At 40.6% G+C, this 12,397-nt stretch overlaps 2 protein-coding genes across 3 annotated transcripts; one reads left to right on the forward strand and one right to left on the reverse strand.

Annotated features, from left to right (window-relative positions):
* Positions 1 to 1,916: 1,916 nt before the first annotated feature.
* On the reverse strand, positions 1,917 to 3,825 carry LOC127755571 (polygalacturonase-like). Its single transcript, XM_052281251.1, has 3 exons — positions 3,391 to 3,825; positions 2,787 to 3,305; positions 1,917 to 2,330 (listed from the first exon to the last, which is right to left on the reverse strand). The coding sequence occupies exons 1-3, from the start codon at positions 3,823 to 3,825 to the stop codon at positions 1,953 to 1,955; spliced, it is 1,332 nt and encodes a 443-aa protein (XP_052137211.1). The 3' UTR covers positions 1,917 to 1,952.
* A 3,643-nt stretch (positions 3,826 to 7,468) lies between these two features.
* Positions 7,469 to 11,208, forward strand: LOC127754864 (probably inactive leucine-rich repeat receptor-like protein kinase At5g48380). 2 transcript variants are annotated; one of them, XM_052280453.1, is made up of 3 exons: positions 7,469 to 7,771; positions 8,345 to 9,227; positions 9,755 to 11,208. In XM_052280453.1, exons 2-3 carry the CDS (start codon positions 8,409 to 8,411, stop codon positions 10,754 to 10,756), a joined length of 1,821 nt encoding a protein of 606 aa, XP_052136413.1. In that variant the 5' UTR covers positions 7,469 to 7,771; positions 8,345 to 8,408; the 3' UTR covers positions 10,757 to 11,208. The 2 variants fall into 2 exon arrangements, with proteins under 2 accessions (XP_052136413.1, XP_052136414.1); XM_052280454.1 differs by having other exon boundaries at positions 7,469 to 7,768.
* The last annotated feature ends 1,189 nt before the right edge of the window (positions 11,209 to 12,397 follow it).

Raw genomic sequence — 12,397 nt, forward strand, 5'->3', positions numbered from 1 at the left:
CCATACTCAGCTTGGTTTATTTTGAGATGGAGGTAGTATGGTTAAAATCCCTTGAACACACAAAAAAAAAGATAATAGTTCGATGATTTTTATTTGTTCTACGAGATGGCCATGTTAGTTAGTGCCTTAGTAATCTATAGCATAATTTCCATGATTGATTCATTTCTCTTGTAGCACTGCACTAATTTTCTACAGATTGCGTGATTTTTAAATTTTAGGGCCATAACAGATATTATACACTTGAAAAGTTTGGTGTTGATAATTCCTTTTTATAGTTAATTTGTTTTTCTATTCAATTATCACCTAACAAATAGTTTATGTTTAGTGATGTGTTAAAGTTAAACATTCCATTCTATTTAAAATAAAAGGCCACCCGTTAGGGTTCAAATCCTATTGCCCATATACATTAAGCACACGTAAGTGGACTTTCAATAAGAATTTATTCAGGCTACGGATGTGAAATTGGTCTTCGTGTATGTTAGGGGTAGACTTGTGTGTAGTAATGTGCACATGTGTGTCTCCCGTATAGTATGAAAAGTTTACTCATATTTATATATACAAATGCTAGTTATCGTAGGGTCTCAATTTTTTTCTCGCTCTACACTAAAATTTCAGGTCCGGCCCTGCTCACGTAGGGCAATCTCTAGACAAACTCCAAGAAAAAGTAGTGAAAATAAAAGGTGAATTAAACAAACAAATAAAATAAAAATATTAAGGTGATAGATTGTACAAATTATCTTTTAGTTTACAAGAATAGAATTAGAGGTGATAATTGCCTATTCTACACAACTTGCTCTTGCTCCCTCCGTCCCTAAATATTTAACGTTATTGACTTTTTTAAACATGTTTGTCCATTCGTCTTATCCAAAAAATTTAAGTAATTATTAATTCTTTTCCTATTATTTGATTCATTGTTAAATATATTTTTATGTATACATATAGTTTTACATATTTCACAACAGTTTTTAAATAAGATAAATAGTGAAATATATTTAAAAAAGTCAACAACGTTAAATATTTAGTGACGGAGGGAGTATTACCCTGTAAACTGATGGTGTATGGTCAGCGGCGTTGTCCGTTTGGAATTTGATCGTTTCTGCTAACTAAAAGCGAACCTAGTTTCAAGTGATATATCTCGGACTTTCAGACGGAAATTAATTTGACATTCATGTGGAAAGCGCGACAGCTTTTGAGTAAAGTTGGGTAAACTTAAACTGAAATTAAAGGCAGAACAACTTCCACCTAAAGATATCCCATCCACTCTCAACCAAAAGTCTCGAGCTTCCGGTTCACTTTCAATTAATCATTGGCATTATTAACCATGATTTTGGAGCGGTTTAAAGTCAGATATTATCGGCTGACCGCTCAGGACAATTTTGCAGAGGCACATGCATGAAACATTCGAAACATTTGTTCTTTTTTTTCCGGACACTCAAGCTTTGGCATGAGCTTAGCACGACAATCCATTAGAAGATGCAGAGTCAGGCCTGGGCGACAAGGCTACTCGTTTATCTCAAAATTTATAGAAAGTCTGAAAATATCATATCACCGTTTCGCTCACGGTACTTAGGTGAAACGGCTGTTAGCGTAAAAGTTTTTATAAGTAATACTTTTGTGTTCCTCAATGACTTAAAAGTAAATGCTGAAAAATTAACTACAAACAGAAAAACTCAAAATCAAATCTAGTTAAACTTAAGTTTTAAAATTCAATGTTTTATGCTTAAAAAAGAAACCATATTTGATACCGGAATATTTGTTTTGATAACATGCAACTGGTTTCCCCGTTGGGTAATCCTTCACATTTGGCAAAAAAAGAAATTTCAAGAACTAGAAAGCCTACGTGGCTACGTAATACTCTGTTTTTATATTAATAATTTGGAATATTTTGAGCATACTTTAGCTTTCTTTGCAAAAATCCAAGAGAGTGGCTTAATCCGCCCGTTAGTCCGTTACTAGGGCCGGCCGTCGTAGCTTCCGGATACACCAACCAATATGGCTTGCTTTTTCCGTCGCAAATCACCAAGATTTTCACATGTAGATGCAACCATTGTACGCTTGCTGCCGTACGTCGGCGGCGTCGTGCCGTGCCGTGCGGTCGCCGGTCGGAGGCAGCTCGGCGGGATGACCACGCCGGACGCCGACCCGCCGGCGTTCTTGCAGAAGGACCTCGCCGGCTTGCCGCCGCCGCCGTCGTACGTCAGGTTGATGTTCCTGAGCCTGATCCCCGTGCATGGGTTGCTCCCGCTGCAGTCGAACCTCACCGCCACCGTCGTCGCCGACGTCCCCGTGATTCCCTCGTACTCCACGTCGCTGATCTTCACCCCCGAGCTCTGTTGATCATCAGCCATGGCGCCCGATCAGCTCACACGCACCGAGCTCCAAGCTCAAGCATGGCGTGTTGCTAGCAACAAGCTAGGTTTGGATTTTTATTTTTATTTTTTTTGAACTTTTTTAATTTTAAAAATATAAACTCTTTCAAAACTTATTTACAAGATATGAATCATTTGACCATGCCAACCAGACAAACGTTCAGTTTACCTGATGTGATAGTGTTATTTGGCCACGCCGGATTGATTGGAGTGACAATGTTATTTGGTCACACCACCCTAATTGATGGTAAGATAAAACTGTCATGCCAACTGTGTGTTTGGTATGTCAGTGTTATTTTACTATGTCAGACGGGCTAGGGTAGCCAAAAGGTTCATATTTTAAAAAAAGTTTTGGAAGATTTATTTTTAAAATTTCAAAAAGAAAAAAGAAAAAAAATATCCTATGTTTGTGGTTACCTGGCCGGGGCAGTTGACGTTGCCGGGGCAGTAGTTCTGGTCGACGACGATGGGGTTCTGGACGTCGCGCATGGCGACGTTGGCGAACCGTACGCCGGAGACGCGGCCGGCGAAGGGCTTCCCCCACGTCTTGATCCGGAGGCCGTTCTGCGTGCCGGCGAGCGACGCGGACTCCACCGTCACGTTCCGGACCTCACCCTCGCTGGCGCGCCCGCCGAGGCTGCCGATGCTGATCCCGTGCCCGGGGCCGCACCGGATGTTGCGGATGGCCACGCCGGAGGTGCCGGGCCCCACGGAGACGCAGTCGTCGCCGGTGCGCACCGTCGCGCTGAGGACGGCGACGTCGCGGGACAGCGCGACGTGGATGCCGTCGGTGTTGGGGCTGTCCGCCGGCGCCGCGATCCGCACGCCCTGGAGCGTCACGCCGGCGCAGTCGAAGATGGAGACGTGCACGTTCTTGCTGTCCACCAGCGTCACCCGCTTCACCGACACGTTGTTCGACTGGCTGATGTCCAGCGTCTAAAAGCCAAATTCGATCAAATTTACGAACAAATTCAAACGTGAAACACAGTATGGGTTTGAATATTTGAAAGAAATTAATTACTGTGGTGCCTGGTGGGCAGCGGCGGCCGGCGGCGGCCTTGCACGCCCAGAAGGCGTGGCCGTTGCCGTCGAGCGTGCCGCCGCGGATGGCGAGGCCGTGGGCGTAGTGGAACGTGATCCACGACGCGTTGCCGACGGCCGGCGGCGCGACGACGGTGCCGTCGATGGCGAGCACCACGCCGCCGGCGCTGCGGCAGGGCCCGCGGAAGTACGCCCGCCCGACCAGGAACGTCCCCGCGGGGACGCGCATCACCGGCCGCTCGCCGTCGTCGCCGCACGCCGCCGCCCACGCGGCCAGGAACGCCCCCGCCGCGTCCGCCCTCCCGCCCGCCCGCGCGCCGTAGTCCACCACGCTGTACTCCGCCGCCATTACTGACGCCGCCGCCGCGAGCGCGAGGACGACGCCGACCACCACAACCACCGTGATGACGCTCATCTCCTCTGCTCGATCTCAAGGTGATCGAGAGAGAGGGAGATCCAGAGACGGGATCGGCTGCGAGATTGCTCGTATTTAATGGCGATCTTTCTTGCATTTGCGTTGATTTGCGGGCGGCGCGGCCATGTTGGGGTGCCTCGATCGGAGTGCGTGTGATCGGCTAGGTAGGAGTGTGGGGTGAAGGATTGCGCGGCGGCTTCGCGCGCTTGAATGGCGGGAAGGATCGGATGCACGGAATGGAATGAGATTAGCGGCCGTACAGAATGCCGTGGTGTGTACGGATTGCTTGCCGTACAGATGAATGTGTAGGAGAGACGGTTTGACCGCGGGCGACGGAAAATTGTTGGTGATTATGCATATTTGTGGTTTCATCCATGATACTAATGTGTCTTTCAAAATACTCTCTCCTTCCCCCTAAATGTTTGACGCCGTTGACTTTTTTAAATATATTTCCCCCTAAATGTTTGACGCCGTTGACTTTTTTAAATATATTTGACCATTCGTCTTATTCAAAAACTTTTATGGAATATATAAAACTATATGTATATATAAAATTATATTTAACAATAAATCAAATGATAGGAAAAGAATTAATAATTACTTAAATTTTTTAAATATAAGACAAACGGTCAAACATTTTTAAAAAAATTAACGGCGTCAAATATTTTGGGATGGAGAGAATATAGTAGAAGTGTTATATTAATAAGAGAGTACCTTTTTTTTGAATGGGCTGACATTTCTTAGCTGGACGTTCTGCTATGGTTCTTTTGTAATTGTACTGAGCAGATAAATTACTTAAAAGAAACTAGCACTATATATCATGAAGAAATGAAAACATACGGTATAGTTGTTTAATATAGTATAGGAGGAATTAGATTACTTTGTAATATATATTGGATTCGTTGTATTGAGTCCTGTATATATGACCAGTATATATAGAGATTATATGGATAGAGATAAGAAAGGATAGGATACAATCAATCCTATCGTATTACAAATTTAACTATCATATACTTTAGTAATATAATATATTCTAATAGTATATAATTGAATGTGTCAAACAAATAGGGCTTATGATCTTGATTATGAATCGAACAACTATGTAAATGTAAGAATGATGTGATCTGACTTTTGTGTGTTGTCCATGTACAAGCTATAAACTATATATACCTAATGAGTGCATTGAAATATCTGATTGCTAAAAATAACGAAAAGTTAACCTACTGCCGCTTATTCGTGCTGTTTGTACGCTACTGACTGGTCATTCGTCTGGTTAATTTGCTACCTACTTTCTTCCTTCGTCCTAAAATGTTGCTATTTAAGATTGTGATCCAAATAAACCTTTGATTTGTACTTTATCCAAAAAAGAACTCAACATAATATAGGATATGATCTGTCCATATTCATTTTACTAGAAGATTCATTTTACTAGAAGAAGTCATATCTCCATCTACAAGCATAGGTATCTTTGATAATAGTGTTTTCATTGTCTTGATGAGCTCCTCTTTACTTAGGCTTACGAGCCATCTTATTAAAAAAAAGAGAATAAAGCCCAAACAAATAAACAACTTAATCCGATGAATAGGATGGCAGGAAAGGTATCATCCTAAATGAACTTATCATGATACATGCCAAATTAATACTTAGTCACATAAAACCCCGGCCTTAAACTACTAATCCACAGAAAATACCAAAAATTGATGGGCGGATGCGTGCATGTTTCTTTTTTTTTTCTCTCCCACCGCATTATCCTCTTCTGTGTAAGCAGAAATTTTATATGGCCAATTCTGATTCAGAATTGAAAGTTTCTTAGGGCATTCTCAATGGTTAAGGTCACTAGAGCAATAAGATGGGACCCACATTCTTATGTTCTTTTGTATATAACATATGCTACAATGTATATAGCTTTTTCTTGATATTAAGCTGGGACCCACTCATGAAAAAACTCTATTCAACATAAAGAGCATCATGCGTGGTGCAAAAGGTATGAAATATTTTTTTATTTCTTATGGTCTAACCTTAAGGTTGGTTATAGCCATATTTTTTACTTTCTCCTCTCCCAATGCATAAAGGTAGAAAAAATACTACTTTATTCTTTAAGGTGGCTTTGCATGCAACGTTGTGGATGCCCTTATGGAAAAGTTTTCGAGAATAACACTTTATGATAGACTTGACAATCCCAAGCCAAACCATACACATTTATGTGTGCACCAGGGATGCAAGTGTGCTTCTTTTTCTCGCTTATCCTATCTATATTTTATTTTTTTTCTAAAATTTATATTACCATGTAAAAAATAAACCACCAAGCATGTTTTTATATGGATAGTAGAACTGCCCATTTATGCATTTGTACGTGTTTTTATATGGATAATAGAACTGCCCACTTTCATGGCTAAAGTACATAAACATTCGCCAATTTATCTATTATATAATTAAAGGAATAGAAAAAGAAGCCTACACGGTCGCTCTCATGGCCTAGAAATTCTCACATTAATCGGAGAAAAAGAAAAAACAAAGTCCATATAGAAATATAATTTAAAAATAGCTGAAATTCGAAATTAAATAATAAGGAATATTAGAAGAGGAGACTAGAGTCCATATATAAGTACAATTTAGAAATAGTTGAAATCGGAATTAAAAAATAAGGAATATTAGAAGAGGAGACTATAGTCCATATAGAAATACAATTAGGAAATAACTGAAATTCGGAATTAAAAATAAGGAATATTAGAAGAAGAGACTAGAGTCCATATTGAAATACAATTAGGAAATAACTGAAATTTGAAATTAAAAATAAGGAATATTAGAAGAGGAGACTAGAGTCCATATAGAAATATAATTAGAAAATAACTGAAATTCGGAATTAAAAATAAGGAATATTAGAAGAGGAGGCTAGAGTCCATATAGAAAAACAATTAGAAAATAACTGAAATTCGAAATTAAAAATAAGGAATATTAGAAGTAGAGTATAGAGTCCATATAGAAATACAATTAGGAAATAACTGAAATTCGGAATTAAAAATAAAAAATATTAGAAGTAGAGTATAGAGTCCATATAGAAATACAATTAGGAAATAACTGAAATTCGGAATTAAAAATAAGGGATATTAGAAGTAGAGTATAAAGTCCATATAGAAATACAATTTATAGAAAATTCGGAATTTTTTTTAAAAAAATATTAAAAGACGAGTGTAGAGTCCATATAGGAATATATATAATTTACAAATAACTAAAATTTGATATTAAAAATAATTAATAACTAACACGTATATAAAATATAATATGAATATTACACATTAGTAGTTTTATAAAGTTATTGCAAAATTTAAAATTATGTTGTCATTTTAATATATTTGAATAATAAAATGAGAAAACATATATGCTATTATATGAGAAAAAAATATAATGATGATAGCAGCGTAATCTGCGCGGGCCACCATGCTAGTTATATAAAACCAACCAAATTTAGCGTAAAAACAACCATTCATCACGGCTTACCTCACCCAAAACAAACAAAAAAAAAAACAAACAAACAGCTGAGCTCCTCTTTTTGACTGAACTATCACAATCCACCATCAGTTGACTAACCCAAACCATCATCATCCAACGGCCCTCCGCCCTCCTCTCCACATCGTCATCACATCAAATCCGTCGCACCAGACCAAAGCACCCCACCCCACTCCAGTCCACGCTCCAAACCCTCACGCCCCCACCTCACCGCCGCCGGACGGCGACCCCTCCCCGGCCGGGATCGGCGGCCAGGCGAGCTCGGGCGCCCACGGCTAGCCCCAATCTTCGGGGATCCACGCGCGGCTCGGCTGCAGCCGGCGAGCGCGAGATCGACTGCGGGGGAGGCCGCGGCCTAGGTGTACGGGATCGGGCGGCGGCCGCTGCGACGGCGAGCTCTCTCGGCTGCGTGACCGCCGGCGTGGTGCGGGGGACTGTGGTATTCTCTTTACCTCCACCGGCCTCTCGCGACCTAGCTGTTTCTTGGTCAAAGTCAAACCTCCTCCTGATTAGCTCTGTATTTAGCTGTTCATAGTGATGTCGATTTCCGCTTTTCCCCTGATTTGCTCTGCTGCTAGTATCGGATCGAATTCCTGCTGACGGGGATGCTCCTGTTTCGCTCGTTAGGTGATCCAGGTTGCATGTCCTAGTGCTAGTTGGTTGTTGACCATTGGTGAGAGCTTTTTCATGTTAAGCTGTGGTCTGGTCGATGACCAAAAAAAAAAAGAACTCTTGCTGTTGTTATCTTTCGGTTCCAGCATTTATTTTGTATAGATCCATGGTGCATTTAATCCACTTGCCTTCATGCCTTGTATATATCTTAAATAAGTTTGCCTAGCAAGAATGATGTACTTGATGCCTCGATGAGCCACAGCATCAATGTGTGTGTTACGTGTGATTTAGCTATAGTCTGATGTGCTACAAATCTACACGTTAGTTCTTATGCATTGGTAAACTCTGTATGAGTATTCTTGTGAATGTTCACACTATTTTCTCTTATGTTTCCATGTAGGCATCCAAGAGCTTCATTCTCAAGTTTGGATGTTGAAGGGGTTCAGGAAGTAGAGCACACCAGGATGTCTGTCAAGTGTTCCATTACTATTATCATCCAACTTCTCTTCTGCTATATGCTTTGTCAGCCATGCTATGGCACATTAAGTGACATCCAATGCCTAAAGAGACTGAAGGAATCAGTTGACCCAAACAATAAATTGGAATGGACATTTACTAACACTACTGAGGGATCTATATGCGGATTCAATGGCGTGGAGTGTTGGCATCCTAATGAAAACAAGATTCTTTCTCTTCATCTTGGCAGCATGGGTCTTAAGGGCCATTTCCCTGATGGGCTTGAGAATTGTAGTAGCATGACTTCACTGGATCTCTCGAGCAACAGCCTTTCCGGTCCAATCCCAGCTGACATCTCAAAACAGCTGCCATTCATTACAAACCTTGATCTATCTTATAATAGTTTCTCAGGGGAGATTCCAGAATCCCTAGCTAATTGTACTTATCTAAATATTGTCAATTTGCAAAATAACAAATTAACTGGAGCAATCCCAGGGCAGCTTGGTATTCTATCTCGCCTAAGCCAGTTTAATGTTGCCAACAATCAACTGTCAGGGCCGATACCTTCATCTTTTGGCAAATTCGCGTCATCCAATTTTGCAAATCAAGACCTCTGTGGGAGACCTCTGAGCAATGATTGCACTGCCACTTCAAGCAGCCGTACAGGGGTCATTATTGGTTCTGCTGTTGGTGGTGCAGTTATAATGTTTATGATAGTTGGTGTTATCCTGTTCATTTTCTTGCGGAAAATGCCTGCCAAGAAGAAGGAAAAGGATTTGGAAGAGAATAAGTGGGCAAAGAATATCAAGAGTGCAAAAGGAGCGAAGGTATACTTCTCATTTTGGAATTGTGGCGTATTTTTGAGCGTGCACATCTATCTATTTGAATTCACCTTGTTACTCTTCCCAATTTATGAAACTTGGTTATTTTCTGGTGGTGGCAGTTATTGTCTTTTCCAATCACGCTTTTGTTCTTGGGATTTAAGAATTAATAGGTGCCTGTACTTGTTCAGATGTTCAAAAATTGTGGGTGTTGGTTAACTCGCTAAGCATACTAACATATTTTCATGCCACCAAATAACCACTTAACAAAGATTTTATTGTTATACAATCTCTCTTTCGTAATTGATGGTATATTAATGTCCAAAGCATGTTTCTATTTTCCCAATCTGTTATCAAGTGGCACCCTCTTCCCAGTTCCCACCCATCTCTAAAGAAACTTAATTGTATATTTTATCAGTACAGCGCTTAGGGATTTATTTTTAGCATCAGACCTGATAATATTTGATTAGTCAGCACATTCACCTACAGAAACAGTATTGTTTGATGGATTTTCAACCTTTTTTTTTATTCAGGTATCCATGTTTGAGAAATCAGTTGCAAAGATGAAGTTAAATGATCTGCTGAAGGCAACAGGTGATTTTACTAAGGATAATATTATTGGATCTGGTCGATCAGGAACTATGTACAAAGCTACACTCCCAGATGGTTCATTCCTTGCTATCAAGAGGCTACAGGATACTCAACATTCCGAGAGTCAATTTGCATCTGAGATGTCAACATTGGGAAGTGTAAGGCAGCGCAACTTACTTCCTCTTTTAGGCTATTGTATTGCTAAGAAAGAGAGGCTCTTGGTATACAAGTATATGCCCAAGGGTTCACTCTATGATCAGCTACACCAACAGACTAGTGAGAAAAAGGCATTGGAGTGGCCATTGAGGCTCAAAATTGCCATTGGGTCTGCTAAAGGTTTGGCATGGCTTCACCACAGTTGCAATCCCCGCATCCTTCACCGGAACATTAGTTCGAAGTGCATATTACTCGATGATGACTATGACCCTAAAATTTCTGATTTTGGGTTGGCAAGGCTTATGAACCCCATCGACACCCACCTGAGCACATTTGTCAACGGTGAATTTGGAGACTTGGGGTATGTAGCTCCTGAGTATGCACGTACCCTCGTGGCCACTCCAAAAGGGGATGTTTATAGCTTTGGAGTTGTGTTGCTTGAACTTGTCACTGGTGAAGAGCCCACACAGGTGAAAAATGCCCCGGAAAACTTCAAAGGAAGTTTGGTGGATTGGATAACATACCTGTCAAACAATGCTATCCTTCAGGATGCAGTTGATAAGTCCTTGATTGGAAAGGATCATGATGCTGAGCTGCTTCAATTCATGAAGGTTGCATGCTCGTGTGTGCTTTCCGCTCCAAAGGAAAGACCGACAATGTTTGAGGTTTACCAGCTAATGAGAGCTATTGGAGAGAAATACCATTTTAGCGCTGCAGACGATGAATTGACGATGCAGCCGCAGAATGCTGAAGCCGAAAAGCTTGATGAGCTTATTGTAGCAAACTAGATGAGGGTGATGAATGGATGTTGCTCAGATGCAGTAGCTACTGTGAAGCTTCTAGATAATCAGGGTGATCCGAACTGAATGGAATCCTGCTCAGTATATTTTTTCCAGCAATTGCACTACTGAGCAACACTAGGTAAAGCTGTAAGCTCCAAGATATGCATGCCATTTGGTTTGTAAGATCTGTATCAATTAGCCATGTTAAAACTTTTTCTGTACATTCTTGCCTTGCTGTGTACTATCTCTAGGATTGGCATGTCCTGCTGTTGTAAGATGGATCAACTGTATCAGCATCCGAATTTAGTTGTAGTAGCTCTTAGATTTAGCAATGTTGAACAGTACTACTGGGTTGTTGATCCTCCACATTTTTTTCGGTGCGTTCCTTTGTCATTTTTGTTAGTTAATGTGGAGTGAGCCCCTACAATAATCTGATGAGATGTGGGATTACTGGTTTCTTTGGTTTCTTGGTGAGTTTCAGCTACCGAGTTGGTAGTTATCACCCTTGTGAAAAGACTTTGTCTTCATGTCTTTGTTTGCATGAAAATTACCACGCTAATATCAGCATTACAATAGCTAGGGATCTCGAAAGGAAGCAATCTGTTATGCATGCACAGCAGATCAAGAATCAATTTAAGAGTGAGAACTAAGATCTAAGCTCTTCAATGCTGACAAGTGACAATTGCAAAATCCGCATCAAGTAACAAATCCAACAGTTTCAGTTTCATACCCCTGAACTGTATTATACGGATTACGGAGTGTTGATATTACTGAAGAAAATGTTGCCAAAAATAGCACATTATTAGTGTAGGATAATTTGATGTCACCTCTTAAACTGAAACTACATGCCAGTACGCAGTACGCAGACATTAGCTCAATCACCGCAATACGTATCAGTATTAGAGAATTGGTTAAATTCATTGCAATATATGCTGCAGCCTAGGAGAAACAAAAACTTGTGAAAATTTTGAGGAAGAGATAAAACAGACAATAGAAGAAATATACACTACAAATATTATAATGGCATTGTCAATGAAGTTGGGGTATTAGTTGCCAAGAGAAAAAAACACACACATAATCAGCCATGGAGTACCATTTTCCTATCGGTCGGCAGATGAGACACTTCCTGCAAAATCAGGAAAATAGTACTCTCCGTTCCATATTCAGGCATGGAAGAAATCACCGTGTTGAAAAACACTTTCCTTAATTTCACTGGCTTGAGATCAATCGTGTGGATATCGACTCTTTTATTTTCGTTAAAATGAAAACTACCTCAGAAGCATGCCGATTTGGATGACACGACCTGAAGAGCCTCATCTGTTACCCTAGTAGGTCAAAGCCAAAACCAAAATTTAAATTTCCAAACTTAATTTTGAAGTTGATTTTAAAATACTTTTAACGCAGCTTCTTTTTCAGCATTGGCTTTTAAATCGCTAAGAACACACATAAAATTTTTATCTATAAATTAATTCTTATTCCCTAATAAGGGAAAACAAATATGGGCAACCGATGAGGACCAAAGAAATGGATGACACGACATGATGTTTGGCAAGGCTCCCTAAGAACTCGAGATTTGGCAACCAAATCACAAGCACAAAACTGGCATAAGCTCGAGTGCTGGACGTGCATTTGCCAAAAAGAAAAAGG

This window comes from Oryza glaberrima, chromosome 11 (genome assembly GCF_000147395.1).
Source record: "Oryza glaberrima chromosome 11, OglaRS2, whole genome shotgun sequence".
NCBI lineage: Eukaryota > Viridiplantae > Streptophyta > Magnoliopsida > Poales > Poaceae > Oryza > Oryza glaberrima.